Genomic DNA, 19,481 nt, shown 5'->3' on the forward strand with positions numbered 1-19,481 from the left:
GGCTTTGGCTATACTTTTTGTCCTTTTTTGTTTATCAGCTATTCATATTTTTAATAAGTTTTCAAAATTATTTAACAATTGGTCCTTACTGATGTTGTTCACACTTTCAAATAAGCTCATAACCGGAAATTTCAGACATAATCTGCTAAAATGTAATGTGTTTTGTTGAATTATATTTCTTGAATTAATAAAAATGTTTGATTTTTAAAACTTAATTGTGAATATTTATTAATATATTTATAAAAAGATGCAAAATTTTTAATCTATAAATATAAATATGAATATTTTAGGGACTTTCAAGGTGCTTCCTTAATTTACACTTTTTATTAAACGCGCAAAAAAATCCTGGTATTTCAAAAGAAAAGAGAAAGCCTGTTGGATTAACTTCCCTAGTAGGTCAGTAAATAATTTTACGCTTTTTGCTGTAAATGAGTTTTTTGAATAGTTGGTATAGTAGATAATAAACTTTTATATCCATGCATAATTTGATAATTTACAAAAAAACATAATAAGGATATAACAACAAAAACGATAAAAGATGTACAATTCATTCGTCTCAACATTTTAATCTACAAACTATCATGATGACTATGTAGATGACAGTCACACTCGTGCCTCGCGTACCAATTTATAAACCTAGTATCTCTGATGAGTTCCTACTAATTATCATGATCTTTTTTAGTCGAGTTAAGACCAACACATTGTATTATAGACTTACGTTAAGATTTGATGATTGTTTTTATTATGATTCATAAATATATATATATAAGTTCACGTACAAGCTTCCGTGTAACATATAAAAACTATTGAATTTAGTTTGTATGATGAATCAATTGAATGCATTCAAAGCATAATTATACACAAGTAGGAAATGAAATTCAAACCGGCCTATACAATCATAACAACAACAACAAAAAAACCTGTTCCCGGGATGACGCACTGTCATGTTTTGAGTTGTGTCATAAGGAAACGTTACTTACGATATTAGAATAACAAGTTAAACTTAGAATCAAGAGCTAATAGAATGCATGAGAAAGTTTAGACATATTTTTCTATTGACAATTATTAAACTAAAACGATTAAAGAGGAACATGTATACGTATACAATTAGTACTTCTTGGAAAGTCCATTCTTCTGCTAATATCGTCTATTTTGTTTATCTGAAATTACATTTTTTTTTACCAAAAATGTTCACAGCAGGTATGCAAATACCCAATAAGAGGGATCAACGACAATAATGCACGCTGTTTCAAGAGATAAATTCTGTATATATGAATAATTGAATAATTAGAGGTAGAACACGATGTTATTTAAAAATGAGACAATATGCATGGTTGTCGGGATTGCTGGAATCGTATATTTCGCTATTACAATAGTTGGATTCATTTATTGTAAAATCAGAAATATTACATGCTGCCATGAAACACATCAGGAAAGCAGCACCGAGGTAATTATTTACCCGATTTGTTATATTTGATAATTACAAATGTAAACTTTCTATATTATTTGTTACTATCCTTCGCGTTTAGCGTATTTGGTTTTTGATGGACGGGCCGGGGTGAATACAATTTACTAATCTAATTAAATTCATTTTTTTTATTGTTTAAAATTTTCAAATGCAATCTCCTAAGTTATACCTCAGCTTATTTACAAAATGTTTAAACTGAATAAAGATATCAGGGTAGTAATTTTGTACGCCAGACGCGCGTTTCGTCTACATTATATTCATCAGTGGAGCTGGAATCAAAACAAAAACGAAGTTAAATCAATAGTATTCGCCCCGTCCAAAAAAATATTCATTTCCTCACCTTTTTTTTTACATATGTATATGCATTAACGCAGACAGAACATATACAAATAACAGTCTGGTAGTTAATGGTTCAATTATTTCTTGTAATTAATTAACATTTATGTTATGGAAATTTATATATTTCGAAAAAAGAATAACGCAACAGTTGATTTACTTCATATAAATAGTTTAAGATTGAAAGAGAAGAGGGTATTAGACAATCAGGTGTTTGTGGAGAGCAGGACCCAACACTGCAGCGCTATGTTAAAAATCCCACGCATGACAGCAACTTGAGAGCAAAAGAATCAGATGAACAAGGGGTATACTATCAATATATATTATAATATTTACAGTAGGTGTTCAATTCATACAAATGCCGATCTTTTATTTTCTGAAAGACGAATCATTTGATTCCGTCACATGCAATTGAAATTAAAGCTACTACCCATCAAATTTTAAGCTAGAAGCGCTTCCGCGATTCATTCAAAATGTGATTTCATATAAATTTCATTTCGTATAAATTAAAAAAAAAAACAGTATTCAATTTTCGATGGATTTCAGTATGCTGAACCTAACCATACATCTATTCAGATGTGTATCGCTTAGACTAGCCACTCAAATCTGGAGTTTGCAAATGTTCTGTCAACATAAGCCAGAAATGAATTCATTATTCATAATTTATAAACATGTTATAGTGTGTCATTCTATTTTGTGATGTTACACTATTGTTTCAGATAAGGGTGAAGGTTTGGTACCATTAAAACGTTTAAACCAGCTGCAATTGTTTGCACCTGTCCTAAGTCAGGAATCTGATGTTCAGTAGTTGTCGTTTGTTAATGTGGTTCATAAGTCTTTCTCATTTTTCATTTTTTATATAGATTAGACCGTTGGTTTTCCCGTTTGAATGGTTTTACACTAGTAATTTTTGGGGCCCTTTATAGCTTGCTGTGCGGTGTGAGCCAAGGCTCCATGTTGAAGACCGTACTTTGACCTATAATGATTTACTTTTATAAATTGTAACTTGGATGGAGAGTTGTCTCATTGGCACTCATATCTTCTTATATCTATTGTGTGTTTGTTTGTCTGTTGGTGTTAAACGTCACTTTCATAGAATGGCGCCGCCCCCCCCCCCCCCCATTTTCCTGTGACAGTACAAATATCACCCCCCCCCCCCTTATTCCAGTCGATCTATTTTGCTCTTTGTGTACCTAATTATTCTATGAACTGTTTAAATTGTTATAGTCCTGAATATGTAATCTGTTTTTGCAAAACGAAATGGCAGTGTTTATTTAATAATCAAAATGAATACAATCAGTGATATTTTTTTACATCGCATATTCACATTGTCGTAGAATACTTATTGCAAATATAGCTAAAGGAAAATTAAATGTATAGATGTTCCTTTCTATAAGTCAAAATATATACAGCACTTGTATTTGCGATGTATTTTGAAAGTTATAGAGAAATTAGTTGTTCCCTGAATTTTTTTAATTGCATGGGCAAGGAAAAATCCAGAGGTGCAGCAAAATATGGAAGGAAACTTATCAAGTAAGGTCAAAGTTCAGGAAGAAACTATCTTTATAACTTGAAAATCAATGAGCGGATGAATAATTCTAACGCTATTCAATTAATCATGTACTGTTGTGTAAAATGATAAAATCAAACAAAAGATGTCTTATCAAGTTTTAAAATGTAAATCAAAGTTAAAATGAAACTGAAAATATATCCCCTCCCAGAACATAAAAGCTCCTGTGACAACTCAAAAGTATAAGACTGGTGACTGGACAAATACAAATACGTAAACATCAAAGTTAAACGAACACATTTGTTTAAAACTTTGTGGATAAAATCTACAATTAAAACTTGGAGTAGTATCAGGTTCCATATGGTTATATATATATATCAAACAAAACAGTTATTGATAAAACATAATTATTGCAAATAAATTATTTTGAATTTAGAGGGGTACACTGTGGATCAGAAATCTTAAAATAATTTCTAATTGATATACGAACGATCGTTTTGCTTGAAAAAAATATTACATTATGGAGTAAGAATATCGGAAATAAGAAAGTACATATCAAGGTACGATCAAAATATTCAATATTTTATTTTTGTAGGAGCCAAAATATGATTATGCAGTCACAGGAGAAATATGTAGATGCACAGGTAATGAATCACAGAAAAGTGACGAAGAGGTAAATAAACTAATGTAATAATAGTTTCAGATGTAGAGAATTAAAAAAAAATCATTTTATTGTATCTTCTCCAATTCTCTATATTTCAAAAACAAAATGATATGTAATTTTCATTTTATCATATGAGAAACATATGTTCTATAGGCTATTTTTGATGTCAGATGATAGTCATCAACATAACAAGTGCTATGTCTGACAATGATTGCGATTAGCTTTGGGTAATACTATTCTAGTCGTTGAAGCTGTTTCTAGGAAATGACGGTTTGTGTTTCAATCAAATTGCAATCAATTATTTAGTTTATTGGCCATAAATTGTTAAAACAAAATGAGCGATTAGAGACAGACCATATTTTCATTTTGAATTGACATTATTGGTTCTGTTTATTGAGTGGTTGCAAGAAACAGCCATATCCTAGAGTGGCACATTCTGAAACTATGTCCCGCGGACATTATAGTTTTATGATTGGTCTAAACATCACTTATATTTTGAAAAATAACAATATTGCATCTACGCTTAATATATTTGCTCTACAGAATTGTTTACATGTGTTTCATATATGGCGTTTTTAATAAAATTAAGCAGGGTTATTTTGCTTTTCAGCCTATCTTAAAAATAAAAAAAGAAAAACTATAATATCATCCTACTTACATTATTTTACTATTGTCCGTAAAATTTGCAAGAAGTATTTTTCCATAACTCTTTGTATAAACGATGTACTAGGTAGCCAGCAATGGCAGATTTCAGATCAAAGTTCACATCTTTATTTCGAGTCATAAGTTACCCTGTAGGCATCATATTTTCCTCTCAGCAAATCGGTTTCGAAGAAAAGCTCTTTAAATGTCTATTGATAAAAATAAGAAGATGTAGTATAATGGCCAATGATACAACTTTCCACCAGAGACCAAATGGCATAGAAGATAACAACTATTATAGGTCACCGTACGGCCTTCAACAATGAGCAAAACCTATACCGCAAAGTCAGCTGTGAAATATCCCGAGATGACAAATGAAAAACAATTCTTTAAATGTTTAACTGCATGTTTTTGTGTTAAACCCTTGAGTTTTCTTTTAAAACGTCGTTTATTAAAGGCGGAAGTAAATGAAAGTAAGGAGATATTTTAAAAAAAAATTTTGGAACTCTTTATACTAGTTTGATATTAATGTACATAGTTTTCTTTTATGTTCACAAGTCATTAGACCACACAGAGGGGAATACGAGTAAAAACGAAACGGAGACCACCAAGAAAGCTGATGAGCCTGTTGTTATTGAAGACACTAAAGTTAAAAGGGTATAAATAGTTTCGGAATCTGAAATTCACATTAACGATTAATCTTAACGTAACAGCATTTAGTTTGGTTTTCCTATTCTGTTTTTCCCTTTCTTAACAAAAATATACCATATTACTCAGGAGAAATAAACCAGTTCAACCACGATATTCACCACTGTAGAACATTTCAAAAAGTGTGATCATATCAGGGTGTCAGTAACTAAACGGAAGCTTCCCATTCAAAACAAAATACAATCAAACAATAGGAAATGTAGGATAAATTTAAATGACACACTATCACAAAAACATAAAAAGAGACAAACTTTAGGTCAATAAATGGTAAAAATTTCGAAAAAAGAATTGGAAAAAAAAAACAAGAGGCTCTCAAGAGCCTGAATCGCTCACCTCTTATATTTTTTGCTTAAATCTTTCATTAATGATTATTTTTGCTTTTTACCCATATGTTCCATTTTAGCCATAGTGTCTATGTTTCTTGACGTACAAGGAAATGAAATACAAAATTTATACTAGAATCATTTGAGAAGATTTTTAAAGTTAAAAAACATAAAACAACTTGTGTAAAATTGTCCTTACAGGGCAATAACTCCTTAAGGGGTCAATTGACAATTTTGGTCATATAAACTTTTTTGTAGATCTTACTTTGCTGAACATTTTTGCTGTTTTCAGTTTATCTTTATCTTAAATAATATTCAAGATAATAACCAAAAACTGCAAAATGTCCTTAAAACAACCAATTTAGTGGCAGCAACCCAACAATGGGTTGTTCGGTGTGTCTGAAAATTTCAGGGCTGATAGATCTTGACCTTGTCAACATATTTACCCCATGTCAGATTTGCTTCAAATGCTTTAGTTTCTGAGATATAAGCCAAAAACTGCATTTCACCCCTATGTTCTATTTTTAGCCATGGTGGTCATGTTTGTTGATGGATCAAAATATCGGATACAATTCATAAACTAGATTCCTAAAGAAACATTCATTCAAAGTTAAGAAGTATTAGGCACAACAGTTTCAGAAGAGAAGATTTTTAAATGTTAGCAAACTTGATGAATACATTGCGTAAAATTGTCTTTAAAGGGCAATAACTCCTTAAGGAGTCAATTGACAAATTTGGTCATTTAACTTTTCTGTAGATCTTACTTTGCTGAACATTATTGCTGTTTACAGTTAATATCTATCTATAATAACATTCAAGATAATAACAAAAAACTGCAAAATTTCCTCAAAACTACCAATTTATTGGCAGCAACCCAACAAAGGGTTGTTCGATTTGTCTGAAAATTTCAGCACTGATAGATCTTGACCAATTAAACAATTTCACCATGTCAGATTTGCTCTAAAAGCTTTAGTTTTGGAGATATAAGCCAAAAACTGAATTTGACCCCTATGTTCTATATTTAGCCATGGCGGCCATGTTTGTCGATGGATTAAAACTTCGGATACAGTTTATAAACAAGATATCCTAAGAAACATTTAGATGAAGTTTGAAGGTATTTGGCCCAGTAGTTTCAGAGGAGAAGATTTTTAAATGTTAGAAAACTTGATGAACAAATTGTGTAAAATTGTCTTTAAAGGGCAATAACTCCTTAAGGGGTCAATTGACAATTTTGGTAGTTTCAAAGGAGAAGATATTTGAAATAGTTTACGATGACAGACGACGACGACAGATGACGGACGACGACGGACGCCAAGTGATGGCATAAGCTCACATGGGGCCCTTCGGTCCCCGGTGAGCTAAAAATAGACAACACTTTGGCAAACGAAAAGATGAAAAGCCAAACAGCATTTCACTACAGAGAAAAACCAAAGACTGAGCAATCCTTATCTAACCAGCAACTGTATAATTATGTATACAACTCTAAATCGCCACAGTACCGATGCCATGTTTCAAACTATAAAGCACATAAGAATTCATATCAGGTACTAAGCTATAAATAAACTCATCAAAGATACCAGGATTAAAATTGTGTACACCAGACTATCGTTTCGTCTACAAAAGACTCATCAGGGACGCCTGATTTGAAAAATGTTAAAAAAGCCAAGAAGACCATTGAGGACCCATAATTCAGAAAGGTTAAGCCAAATACAGCTAAGGTTAACTATTCTATAAATCATTGATGTATCAATCTCTAAATAGTCCAGGTATCTATACCACCATGTATCAAACTTTGAATCATCCAAGTATCCATTCCATGTATCAAACTCTAAATAGCCCAGGTATCTATACCATCAATCAAACTTTGAATCATCCAAGTATCCATACCATGTATCAAACTTTGAATCATCCAAGTATCTATACCATGTATCAAATTCTAAATAGCCCAAGTATCTATACCATGTATCAAACTTTGAATCATCCAAGTATCCATACCATGTATCAAACTCTAAATAGTCCAAGTATCTATACCATGTATCAAACTTTGAATCATCCAAGAATCCATTCCATGTATCAAACTCTAAATAGCCCGAGTATCTATACCATGTATCAAACTTTGAATCATCCAAGTATCCATACCATGTATCAAACTTTGAATCATCCAAGTATCTATACCATGTATCAAACTTTGAATCATCCAAGTATCCATACCATGTATCAAACTCTAAATAGCCCAAGTATCTATACCATGTTTTAAAATTTGAATCATCCAAGTATCCATACCATGTATCAAACTCTAAATAGCCCAAGTATCTATACCATGTATCAAACTCTAAATAGCCAAAGTATTCATAACACGTAATAAGCTCTAAATGACCCAAGTATCTATACCATGTTTTACGATTCAAATCACCAAAGTATCCATACTATGTATCATGATTAAAATCAACAAAGTATCTATACCATGTACCAAACTCTAAAACGCCCTGTATTCATATCATGTATCTCAATCGCTCAACTTAAGACAAGATTTGAAGAAAAAGATCTTCGGAGTCGATGGGCCGTTTTTCATGTTAAAATCACTATTTTAACACAATTTAAATATGTTTTTCTTTAATTTATATTTTTTTCTAAATTGAACAGCACATGTGAATGATTTAAATTTTTTCATTTTTTGAACTGAATTTATGTGAATTGGTTATTCTTGATTTCACTTTAAACCTTTAAAATATGTTCTCTTTTAGAAAGAAAAGACGAATGGAAAGAGGCCAATCAAACGAACATGTTTGAAAAGTGGTACTGTGCATTATGAAAATGAAACTGTAGATACCTCTGTAAAGAAGGTAATGATATCAATTTAAATGTCTAAAAAGAAATAATAAAGTCTACAAAAACACTTAACTCTAAAATTTCGGGATTTTGTTCGAAATAAGTAAAATAGGATTTCCTACTTAAATATTCACTATCAATTCTGAAAACTTTCACTAATCATCATAGTATCTTTATAATCGTTATCTGAATGATTTATAGAATAATAGCAAGAGCACATGAAATAAGTGAAAATAAGTTTAGAAATTACAGAATATTTAAAAAAACTTAAATAGTTCATTCAGAGAAAACTCAAGTTCTGTTTACAACTTGTATAAAATACATAAGATTCTAAAAACTTGCATATTTATTCTAAACTTAAACAGTAGTATGATTTGCAAATGCATTATTTTAAAATTTCGTACTCATTAAAAGAAGTTGAAATATTACTAAACACTATTCAATTGACATTTACTTCATATATGACACAAATTATCATGAATTTTTAAATAATTATCCTGTGACTTTTCCCCATACATCAGAGACATGTAATACATATATGTTTCTGCCTAGTAAATGTGCAGAGAAGTACATTATTTTCTAATAGATTTGTAATTTTCCCCGACATTAATCAAATGTGTGACTTTCTTCCTACCAAATTTGTGACTTTTTTCCTGTGACTTTTTGTCAATTTACCAATTGTAAGGAGTAATCTTAAACATAGATTTAGAAACCCAAAGATTGGTAACTCTATCTAAACATCATATATTCTATTGAAAATGCCCACAACTATCTCACTATTTTTTAAACTACTTTTTCATGTAATGACATCATCCTTCTGTTTGGATGATGTCATAAAATAGGATGTAATGAAATATAATAATCTAAATGATGTCTTGAAAAGTTATTGGAGGTATGATTTTTTTAGTGATTTATGATATATTATGCTTCAAATTCATACTTTATAAAACTTAATATAACGATATTTCGTCAAGCTGCTAAGGTCTGGTTTGATACCTGGAAGTCTCTTGCATCAGCCATACAACAAAATAAAACTGTAAACAGTTAAACAAAATATATACATCTTTTAGAATTTTTTTTGAATTGGAAGGAGAGTTGTCTCATTGGCACTCATACCACATCTTCTTATATCTAGGACTAGTTACATGTTTGACAAACTTTTTTTGAATTTTGCTATCTTTTTTTATTTGAATAAATTTTAATAACTCTGTATTACGCATCTAGTGTTGCCTTTCATAAACGATTTTTGTAACCTTTATTTATATCTAAGTGAAACATTAACTTCTCTTTCATGTTTTTATTGTGTTTACCCCTAAATGAATATCAAAATAAACGTAATTGGCATAAGGAACGTGTACAAATAAGGGATGCTTTTATAAGCTAGTATTTTTATGTAAAAAAATTAAACAAACATGGTTCTTGTATTCTGACTTTTATAAGTCAGAACATTTTGACCTGTTTATGTCATTAATACCTCTAATATTGTTCTTCAAACTACCAAATCAACAACGACTGTAACAATCGATGACTGTTTATATTTCAAATGAGAGGGAAATGTGGTTAAGCATCTCAGGACTGTTATTCAAATTCAATTCAAAAAGAATTGCTGGTAATTGTTGGTTACACATTACACAAAATCAATGACATATTTTACAATACCACGTCTTAAGCTCGAAACCACCCAAGTATTCATACCATGTATCAAACTCTAAAACGCCCAAGTATTAATAACACGTAACAAGATCTAAACCACCCAAGTATCCATACCATGTATCAAACTCTAAAACGCCCAAGTATTAATAACACGTAACAAGGTGTAAACCACCCAAGTATCCATACCATGTATCTCAAACTCTAAAACGCCCTAGTATTAATAACACGTAACAAGCTCTAAACCACCTAAGTATCCATACCATGTATTACGATTCAAATCACCAAAGTATCCATACCATGTATCACGATTCAAATCACCAAAGTATCCATACCATGTATTACGATTCAAATCACTAAAGTATCTTTACCATATATCAAACTCTAAATCACCCTCGTATCCATATCGTGTATCTTAATCGTTCAAGTTTATACAAGATTTTAAGAAAAAGATCTTTGGAGACGATGGGACATTCTTTATGTTAGAATTACTATTACAACACACTTTAAATATGTTTTTCTTTAACTTATATATATATATATATATATTTTGCTTAATTGAACAGCACATATGTGAATATTTTAGATTTTTCATTTTTTTTTAACTTAATTTATGTGCATTGATTGTTCTTGACTACATTTAAGACATTTGAAACTATGTTTTATTTAAGAAAGAAAAAACGAATGCAAATAGGCTAAACAAACGAACATGTTTGAAAAGTGGTACTGTACATTATGAAAATGAAACTGTGGATACCTCTGAAAAGAAGGTAATGATATTAATATTCAAATGTCCAAACAGAAATAATAAAGTCTACAATAACACTAGATATGTTTCATTCAGCTAAAATTACGGGATATTGTTCAAAATAAGTTAGTAAGATTTGCTATTTAAATGTTCACTAATGTTTCTGAAAACTTTCACTGATCATCATAGTATCTTTGTAATCGTTATCTGAATTATGTATAGGTGTAGAAGAAAAAACCTCGCCAAAGAATATTTAGTACCAAGTTGCACGGAATGTATTAATCTCCTAGTGCTGTGCTAGCTCAATCACTTTGAAGCAAGGTGCTCGTTTAAGTTCAATTAAAATAAACTCAAATGTAGGAATGGTAAATTTACGATTGTTTTAGGAATTTAAAATTTCAGCTACTTATGATTGGGACTAATCAACTTTTGTTCATCCCATGGAACTCAATTTTTCTGTAAGGTAGTGAAATGTTGTTGATTTTAACAAAGTATCAATAGGGCAAACCAGTACGATTTTACTTACGACTGTCTGTTACCACTCGCAAGTTTACGATCGATTCTACGAAAAATATTGCTTACGATTTTTTATGAAACGGTCAAAATCTTACGATTACACGTACGAACGACAAAAGATCTACGATTATCGTACGAATTTTTGTGATAAGATACCCTGGCTTATTATTTGGTATACGTGCGTTTCGTCTAGATAACTCATCAGTGTAACCTTAAATGGTTTATTTACATGTCCCATGTTTCTTTAATGCAACTCGTTACTCCATTTGAGTTGCAAGTAAATTTAACGAAAAACAGGAAAGGGGTTTTATACAAAATATGCTTCGATTATGAACATTGGCTAGCTTTAAAACAAGGTTTAATCCACCATTTTCTACATAAGAAAATGCCTGTACCAAATCAGGAATATGACAGTTGTTATCCAGTTGTTTGATGTGTTTGAGATTTTAATTTTGCCATTGATTAGGGACTTTCCGTTTTGAATTTTCCTCGGATTTCGGTATTTTTGTGATTTTAATTATTTTATACTAACAACATTGTGACTGTGTCACATGCTATTAATTTATTGGTCAATTAATCTGCTTATTTGAATTTTTTTTAACTTCTTTCAATTCATATAGGCAAACGATGACATTGAAAATGAAAATGTTAGTGACACGTCTTATGTTCAAATGAGAAAAACAGATAGTGCATCTGGCCAGTATGAGAATGAAGGCGCTAAGACTGAGGTAATTTTACTATACTTTGGCATTTTAATAAAAGGAAATATACTATCTCACTTTTGTGCTGTTGATGTGTTTAGTGTGAATTATGGAAGTTTTCTTATGTTGTCAATATCATTAAAAACATTTTGGAACGACTCTTTATGCACATGCTTATAATTAAAGATTTTAAGTGTTAACAAATATTTTGGCTGGCATCATATAAAGGGTACTATCATCAACCTGAAAACATATTGACCATTTTTTAATACGATATACAAGTATATAAATATTATATTTTTTCAAAGGAAGCCGTTATTCTTTAGTAAGTATCTATTGAGTTTTCTCGCTTTGTACACTGTATGGTTTCCAATTATGTAAATATCTTCCTTAATAATTCGTGTTAGCATGCCAGACTATTCCAACACCCCAAAAGCTGCGTACTTTTTAACCTCAAAATTGAAACAATTTGTTTAGTGTAATTGGCAAGTGTTATCAAATTACCTGGGTAGGGAATCGCTTTGCCAAATTAAATTTTAGTCACAAAATGACAAAACCGCAATAATTGTCAAGATTTATTACACGCCCGCCATTTGAAATTTAAAGAAACTAATATTAACTCTCATCGTTACCTTTGTTTTCTACATACATGTTATTAGTTTTTCTCTTTAAAATATCAAATTTTAATAGTTATCGAAAACCAGTTGGATATGGTATTGAAAATATCTTTGAAATATTTGGATATAAGAGAAAAAAATCTCTCTCACTATTTCATGCTTTTTGCATTTCAGCGTTATGGAAATGAAAGTAACGTTTATGAAAGTGTGCATAATATGCCAGATAAGATGGTAAGTACTTGTACATACGTTCAGTTCTGTAATAACTTTAATGCACCGGATGCGCATTTCGACAATTAATGTCTCTTCAGTGATGGTTGAAGCAAAATATTTGAATATCCAAAATCTTATACAATGTTGAAGAGCGAGTCAAACCAAAAAAGGACATAAAGTATAGCCAAATCCGGACAAGGAATCAGAACTTTGGATGAAGGAGATGATAGCAGAAGTTTTAAAGGAAAACCCGTCGATTTGGCAGACTCGGTTGATATTTATAGTATTGGCATTTGCTTTACAAACTAATATGTCTGTTTGTTTTACAAACGTTATTCGGTTGGGCTGTTCAATATAGTTTTTCGACTGCTTTATAAATTGTTTTATAAATATATTCAGTTATTGTAATCCTTATTCAATGTTATGACTTTTGGCCTCATTTAATTTTCTCATTACCCTTAATAAATCATGATTTTACGAAATGGCAAGACAATAAAAAAACACCACTCCTTCAAGGATTTTCACGTGCTTAAAAAAACCGTATTCCAAATATATATTAATCCGCCGTCAATCGAAATTCCTCTTCTAAATTTAGCACTTTTTACCATTGTGTCAAATGTGTCAATTCCGCTGCAGCCAGATTGTTGAATAAAAATGCATGTGGATATTCACAAATATTTCCGTGCAATGACAGAAAATGACTAACCTGATCTATATTATCTTCTTATAATACTGTTAGGCCAACGGTGAACGGGAGAGCCTTTTCGCTTTCCTTTTCCTGTGTAATTACATGAAAAACTCAAAGCCTCATTTATCTGATTACTTAAAGAAAGCCAGTATGGTATACAATATGTGGGACAAACAGTCGGGGATTTTTTAGACGGACATAGGAACATCTATACCGCTTCCGAAAACCTAAGAATTTCAAAAGTATAATTCACCAACATTTAGGTAAACACAATCACAATATTAAATTTATAAGATTCCAACCACTCGAAACGATCTAGAAACAACAAGGGCAATCGCATAAACAATTTGAAGATTCCAGTAAAATTATAAAACTGTCTTGGATTAAACGACTGCAGACGGCATACCCCCTGGGTCTAAATGACAATATAATGGGACAAGGAAACACATCTTAAACTGCTTCTATTGATATCATGAATATGTTTGATAAAAGACAATGTAAGAATAGGTCTCAGTCTCATGGCAAACGTATAAATCGAAAATCAACGAATTAAACATCGTATAAATTATACACAATGATCTCTTATCTATATTTAAACACAATGGTAGGCATCAATTATTATGTAAACTGGGTCAAATACCAATTAAATTACATAATATTTTCAAAGAGTGTGACACAATCTCGTCCTTCTGCCCACTTTATGAATATTCGCGTATGATTACAGCTGTTTTTGCCACCATAGGCTGTTCCCGCGTATCGATAAACCTGAAGATCATAAGCGACATTTTCTGAAAATTAAATATATTAACAGAGGTATTCATTTCATCAACTTATCGAGTATATTTAATGACTCTACCATTCAAAACTTTATACGTCCCTATTTTGATAACACAGAACCACCTATTATTTCGTATACATACAAAAAAAAAAACCAGCAGAAGTTTTATTTTTAATTATAAGTCAGTAACATCAGACGTCAGTGTAGAAAATAATACTCCTCTAACTTGAGACTGTGAATCGTCAATTTTAGATATGATCCCTTTGTCCATGTTTGTACCGGCCGACAAAGCAGCTAACACTGTGGTGGTGGTATGCCATAAATACTACAAGGACGTTCCTAAGAATGAAATTTTAAATTCTTCTGCATTCAAGTCCGTGCGCTCCACAGAGAGTCATATAGTCAACAAGCATATCATAACCACATCTCAGCTTGAGGCCTCTTCTAAACATTTGAAGGTCTGACCATGTATTGGTTACCTAAACTATACAAAAATCCAGTAAAATGTCGTTTCATCTCGGCCTTTAGTAAGTGTTCTACAAATAATCTTTTTGTGCTTTTAACTAGTTTCTTAACTACTATCAAAGAACTTATCATTAACTTTTGTAATAAAACATATAAAAATAGTGGAATTAACTATTTTTGGAGTGCAAACAATTCTTTGGATATTTTAGATAAATTACGTGCTTTTGGTGGTCCTTTTGGTTCTGTTGACAGTTTTCACTTTTCAACTCTTTACACTACACTTTCGCACAATCTTATCAAACAAAAGTTTTCCTATTTAATTAAATGTTCGTTTGGCAAATCTGAATGCAAATATATTTGCTGCAACTCATTTAAAGCCTTCTTCTCTAATGAGAAAGGTAAATATGCTAGATATACTTACTGGAGCTGTGATGAGATGATTAAAGCTGTTAATTTTTCCTTGATAATATTTATCTCCGTTTCGGCAAATATTTTAGTTATTGACAAGTTGTAGGTATTCCTATGGATACCAATGGCGCCCCTTTTATAGCAGACTTGTTCTTGTACCGTTATGAAACACAGTTTATGACCAAACTCAATAAAGACCCGTCTAAATTGCATTTAATTGAAAAATTCAAAAACACTTACCGTTATCTTGATGATATTTTTACTTTGAATAATCAAGATTTTTTTAAAATAATCTGCCGAAATTTACCCAAAAGAACTTACATGAAATAAATCAAATATAAATGGTAATAACTGTCCTGTCCTAGATTTAGATATATCAGTTTAAAACGGGAAACTCTACACTAAAATTTACGAAAAAAGGGACGATTTTTCGTTTCCTATTGTTAATTTTCCTTTTTTGGACGTTGATTTTCCTTTGGCACCATCTTACGATGTTTATATATAACGACTCGTCCGCTATGACCGTGTCTGTTGTGACGTTTTGGATTTCAATAAACGTAATCTATGCATTACTGGTAAATTATTAAGTAAGGGATTTCGGTACAACAAATTACTAAAAACCTTCACTAAATTCTTCCATAGATATAAAGATTTGGTTTGTAAATTTGGGTTTACCTGTAAAAAACTTGTTTTTAACGGGATAGCACATCCTAATTTTTACGGAGATGTTGTTTACCGAACCGGGAAATTTATATAAGATCCAGGTAAACTTATCGATCCTTTAAATAAACTTATTTTAACTCTTAACGCTATAAATATATCTTTGAATAATGTTTTATTGGTATTCATATTGATTTTGTTATCAGTAAATTAAATCAAACTAATTATTATTTTTATATACATATGCACATTCATGGCTCTACAGTCAGTCGATACCTGTATCTTGGCATTGCACATGGTCATGTTTTTCTCTGACTGTTAATGACGTCTATACACTAAATCTATTGGATGTTGGATGTGTACTGATTGATATTTTAGTCTTAGATGCATGATTTTTTTTATTAGTTGTTATTGGCTTTGAGCTAGCTGTCAGTAACTGCGGGTACTCTCAGATCTGTACTTAGTGTCTTTTTATTGTGGGGCTGCATAAGTACCCTGCCACGTCCACTTTGTGTTTTTGTTACTTGTTTTTTGCTCTGTATCGATCTGATGAGTTAAGCTCTTTTCAACTGATTTTTATTCATATGTTCTTTTACACCACTGATCCAGGTTATAGGAGGGTTGGGCGCCCGCTAACATGTTTAACCCCGCCACATTCGGTATGTGCCTGTCCCAAGTCAGGAGAATGAAAAAACAATCCACCGAATTACAGGCTCCTGACTTAGGACAGGGACACACAGATGTGGCGGGTTAAACATGTTAACAGGCGCCCAACCATCTCCCAACCTGGAACAGTGGTGTGAAAGCACAACAAAGGGCTTGATTCATCAGATTGATACAGAGCACAAAAACAACGAATAAAAACATTAAGACACAAAGTTCTGATTTGAGAGTAAGCACAAATAGAAATAGAAAAAAACATGCTGAGAAATTTACGAGATTCAACAAATTTACATTGTAAGCATCGCCTACAATATATTCATTCTCCATAAGATTCAACAGTCACATCATTTAGTTTTGGTCATGGCAGGAACATCATACATCTCTTAATGATGTTAGGTTCACAATAATTGAAATGTAAGATCTTTGACAGAGCGAATGTCACCAGAAAATTGAAAAGTTAAGACACTGTATCGGTCGACCAATTAATACATGTAATGGTGACCAAAGACTTTTGAGTCATTTTGTCATCATTAATTTGCCTAGAGTAGTTTATGTATTGTTATTAGCTTATATTACGGTGGCAATTATTTCATTCTGTCTTTTCGGCGTTCTCCTGTTTGGCTATAATGTTTTCTTTTATTGACCCTTATTTTGAGATAAAGACTATCAAAGATCTGCCATCAAGAACAGAGTAGTTTTATTGTATGTGCTGATATTTGATCAACTGTGATTAGAAAACACATTAGACTTGGAAAGAGGGTATGTTACTCAAGAATGGGAAGTTGACAATAAAAATTAAATCATCGTGTTCGTCGTTGATGCACCTTAATCAGTGATAGTGAATTTTGAATTGTGAACTTAGTAAATTGTTTAAAACGAAAGCCACAACGTCCGAAGACAATGTAAAATTTCGCTGTTTTCGTAAGGCTCTTTTTGATTTTGTACTCTCAAAAGTTTGTTTGGTTGATCTGATGGCGGTTATGTCAACTCCAAATCTCAGAATCTCTGAAATTGGAACATGTTATAAAAAAAGTTACAATATTAGAGAGGAATTTTCCTTCCCAATTATCACTTTTCCCTTTTTTTAAATTGATGTTCTTTTGACTCTTCTTACGGTGTGTTAAATTCCGAATTCAATCGCTTTGCTTATGTCTGTAGTGATTTTTGAGATTTCAATGAACATAATTTATATAAAGCTGGTACATTATTACGTCAGAACTTCGTTACAACAAAATTGTCAAAAAGTATCACCCAAGTAATATATAAATACCAATAAATATCCTGGATGATCGGTCCTGTATCAGGATTGGCCGGATTGCTCTTCAGTTATAGTATGTCGTATGTTTTGCCATTTTGGTATGTACCAGGGGAGGCTGATTCTTGTATAGTTCTTCGGAACATCTCTAGATGGTCTGTCTGGTGACCTCAAACTAACCCGACTAATACCACAGTCCGTTTGATGTCTTCCGTCTCATTTTTTCATTCTAATAGTGTTTTAAGTGTTTGTGATATATGAATTTTACTCCAGATGACCGTCGTAGACATAGATATTGAAGCCAATAACGATGACTGTATGGCAACATCAGACAATGGTATTAGTGACAATATGAGCCACAAAACGTTGAACACAGACAAAGAAAATGAACCAACTTCAAATAGCAATTACATAGAAAACAGAGAGAAAGAACATGGTAAAAGGTTTGGAAAAAGAGACTCTTACAGTAAAAGAGAGAGTCAGGGAAGTGGTCAAAGCAACGAGAGCAGAACAAGTGATGAAAGCGAGGAAAGCAATGATAGTAACAAAAGTAGATCTACCGATATATCTGTTCGTTCTGACAATACAGATACATCTGTTCGTTCTGACAATACTCCAAGAGAATCAACATCACCAACAAACCCTGGTCAAGACAGTAATGCTATGTACGTGAAGGTTTATGCACAAACTATTCAGATTGGTCCGAGCACTATTTACCACTTGCATACAGATTAGCATATAGTAAAACGCTTATGTATCTATTTATAAACCCAAACTGAAGAATGTTAGAGGCCACAGTTTAGGTGTTCCAAATTTATAAATCCATTTGGAATATATTAATTAGGCGGAAAAACCGGAGGGAATCGTATGAAGTTTAAACTGAACGAGGCCGAGTGCATCAAAATGGTAAACGTCTCCTATATTCATATATTACTCTTCATTCAAAATCAGACTCATACAAATATGTCACGACTGGAGATGGGACACAAACATGTATTTCAGTTCAGACGACATTTCTGATGTATTTAGATAACATTATCTTTAAAAACAGATTTGCATGAAATCTTTATTGATATCCGCTTATTTCTTTATTCTTAACAGCTGCAACAATTTCCTTTTCATTACGTTTCGACAAAAGAGATTCACTTGATAAAAATGTAGGATGCAAAATATTGAATTATTTGTTATTAGATGGTTTGTTGATAAATGATTTATTTGTTAATTTATAATTTATTTGTTAATAAAAAATTTATGTTCTGCATTAAATATGAAAAATCAGGTATTCAAATTTATGTTATACCGTCTGTTTTTTGGGATTCCAAATTATTCGGCTACGAGCAAATGAAAGGAGCGTTATTCCAGAAACACGTGTCGTACACACTTAACTTGTAATTACACGTTTATATTACCGGATGTCTTAGGACGGAAATATGATTGGTTGAAATAGTGCACACATTCGAATAAAAGCTCAGACAATCATCAAAATGCTACTAATTCAATTGCCAACATATTTTTTCTGCTTGGTAGAAATGTTTTTTTAAGACTGTCGCCTTCCTAAGAGAACCAAGTGTGGCCTTCTTCTTGTCGACTTGTTTCTTTGTCAATATTAAGGCAAACCTCATACATGGCTTAAGAGTGA

At 31.7% G+C, this 19,481-nt stretch overlaps 1 protein-coding gene across 2 annotated transcripts; it reads left to right on the forward strand.

Moving 5' to 3' along the window:
- The first annotated feature begins 342 nt into the window (after nucleotides 1-342).
- Nucleotides 343-19,120, forward strand: LOC127715608 (dentin sialophosphoprotein-like). 2 transcript variants are annotated; one of them, XM_052221698.1, is made up of 10 exons: nucleotides 343-396; nucleotides 1,198-1,447; nucleotides 1,978-2,109; nucleotides 3,910-3,987; nucleotides 5,179-5,277; nucleotides 8,396-8,494; nucleotides 10,802-10,900; nucleotides 12,015-12,122; nucleotides 12,887-12,943; nucleotides 18,116-19,120. In XM_052221698.1, exons 2-10 carry the CDS (start codon nucleotides 1,304-1,306, stop codon nucleotides 18,575-18,577), a joined length of 1,278 nt encoding a protein of 425 aa, XP_052077658.1. In that variant the 5' UTR covers nucleotides 343-396; nucleotides 1,198-1,303; the 3' UTR covers nucleotides 18,578-19,120. The 2 variants fall into 2 exon arrangements, with proteins under 2 accessions (XP_052077658.1, XP_052077659.1); XM_052221699.1 differs by lacking the exon at nucleotides 10,802-10,900.
- Nucleotides 19,121-19,481: the final 361 nt, after the last annotated feature.

The sequence above is a fragment of the Mytilus californianus genome, unplaced genomic scaffold, assembly GCF_021869535.1.
Source record: "Mytilus californianus isolate M0D057914Y unplaced genomic scaffold, xbMytCali1.0.p SCAF_9, whole genome shotgun sequence".
Taxonomy (NCBI): Eukaryota; Metazoa; Mollusca; class Bivalvia; order Mytilida; family Mytilidae; genus Mytilus; species Mytilus californianus.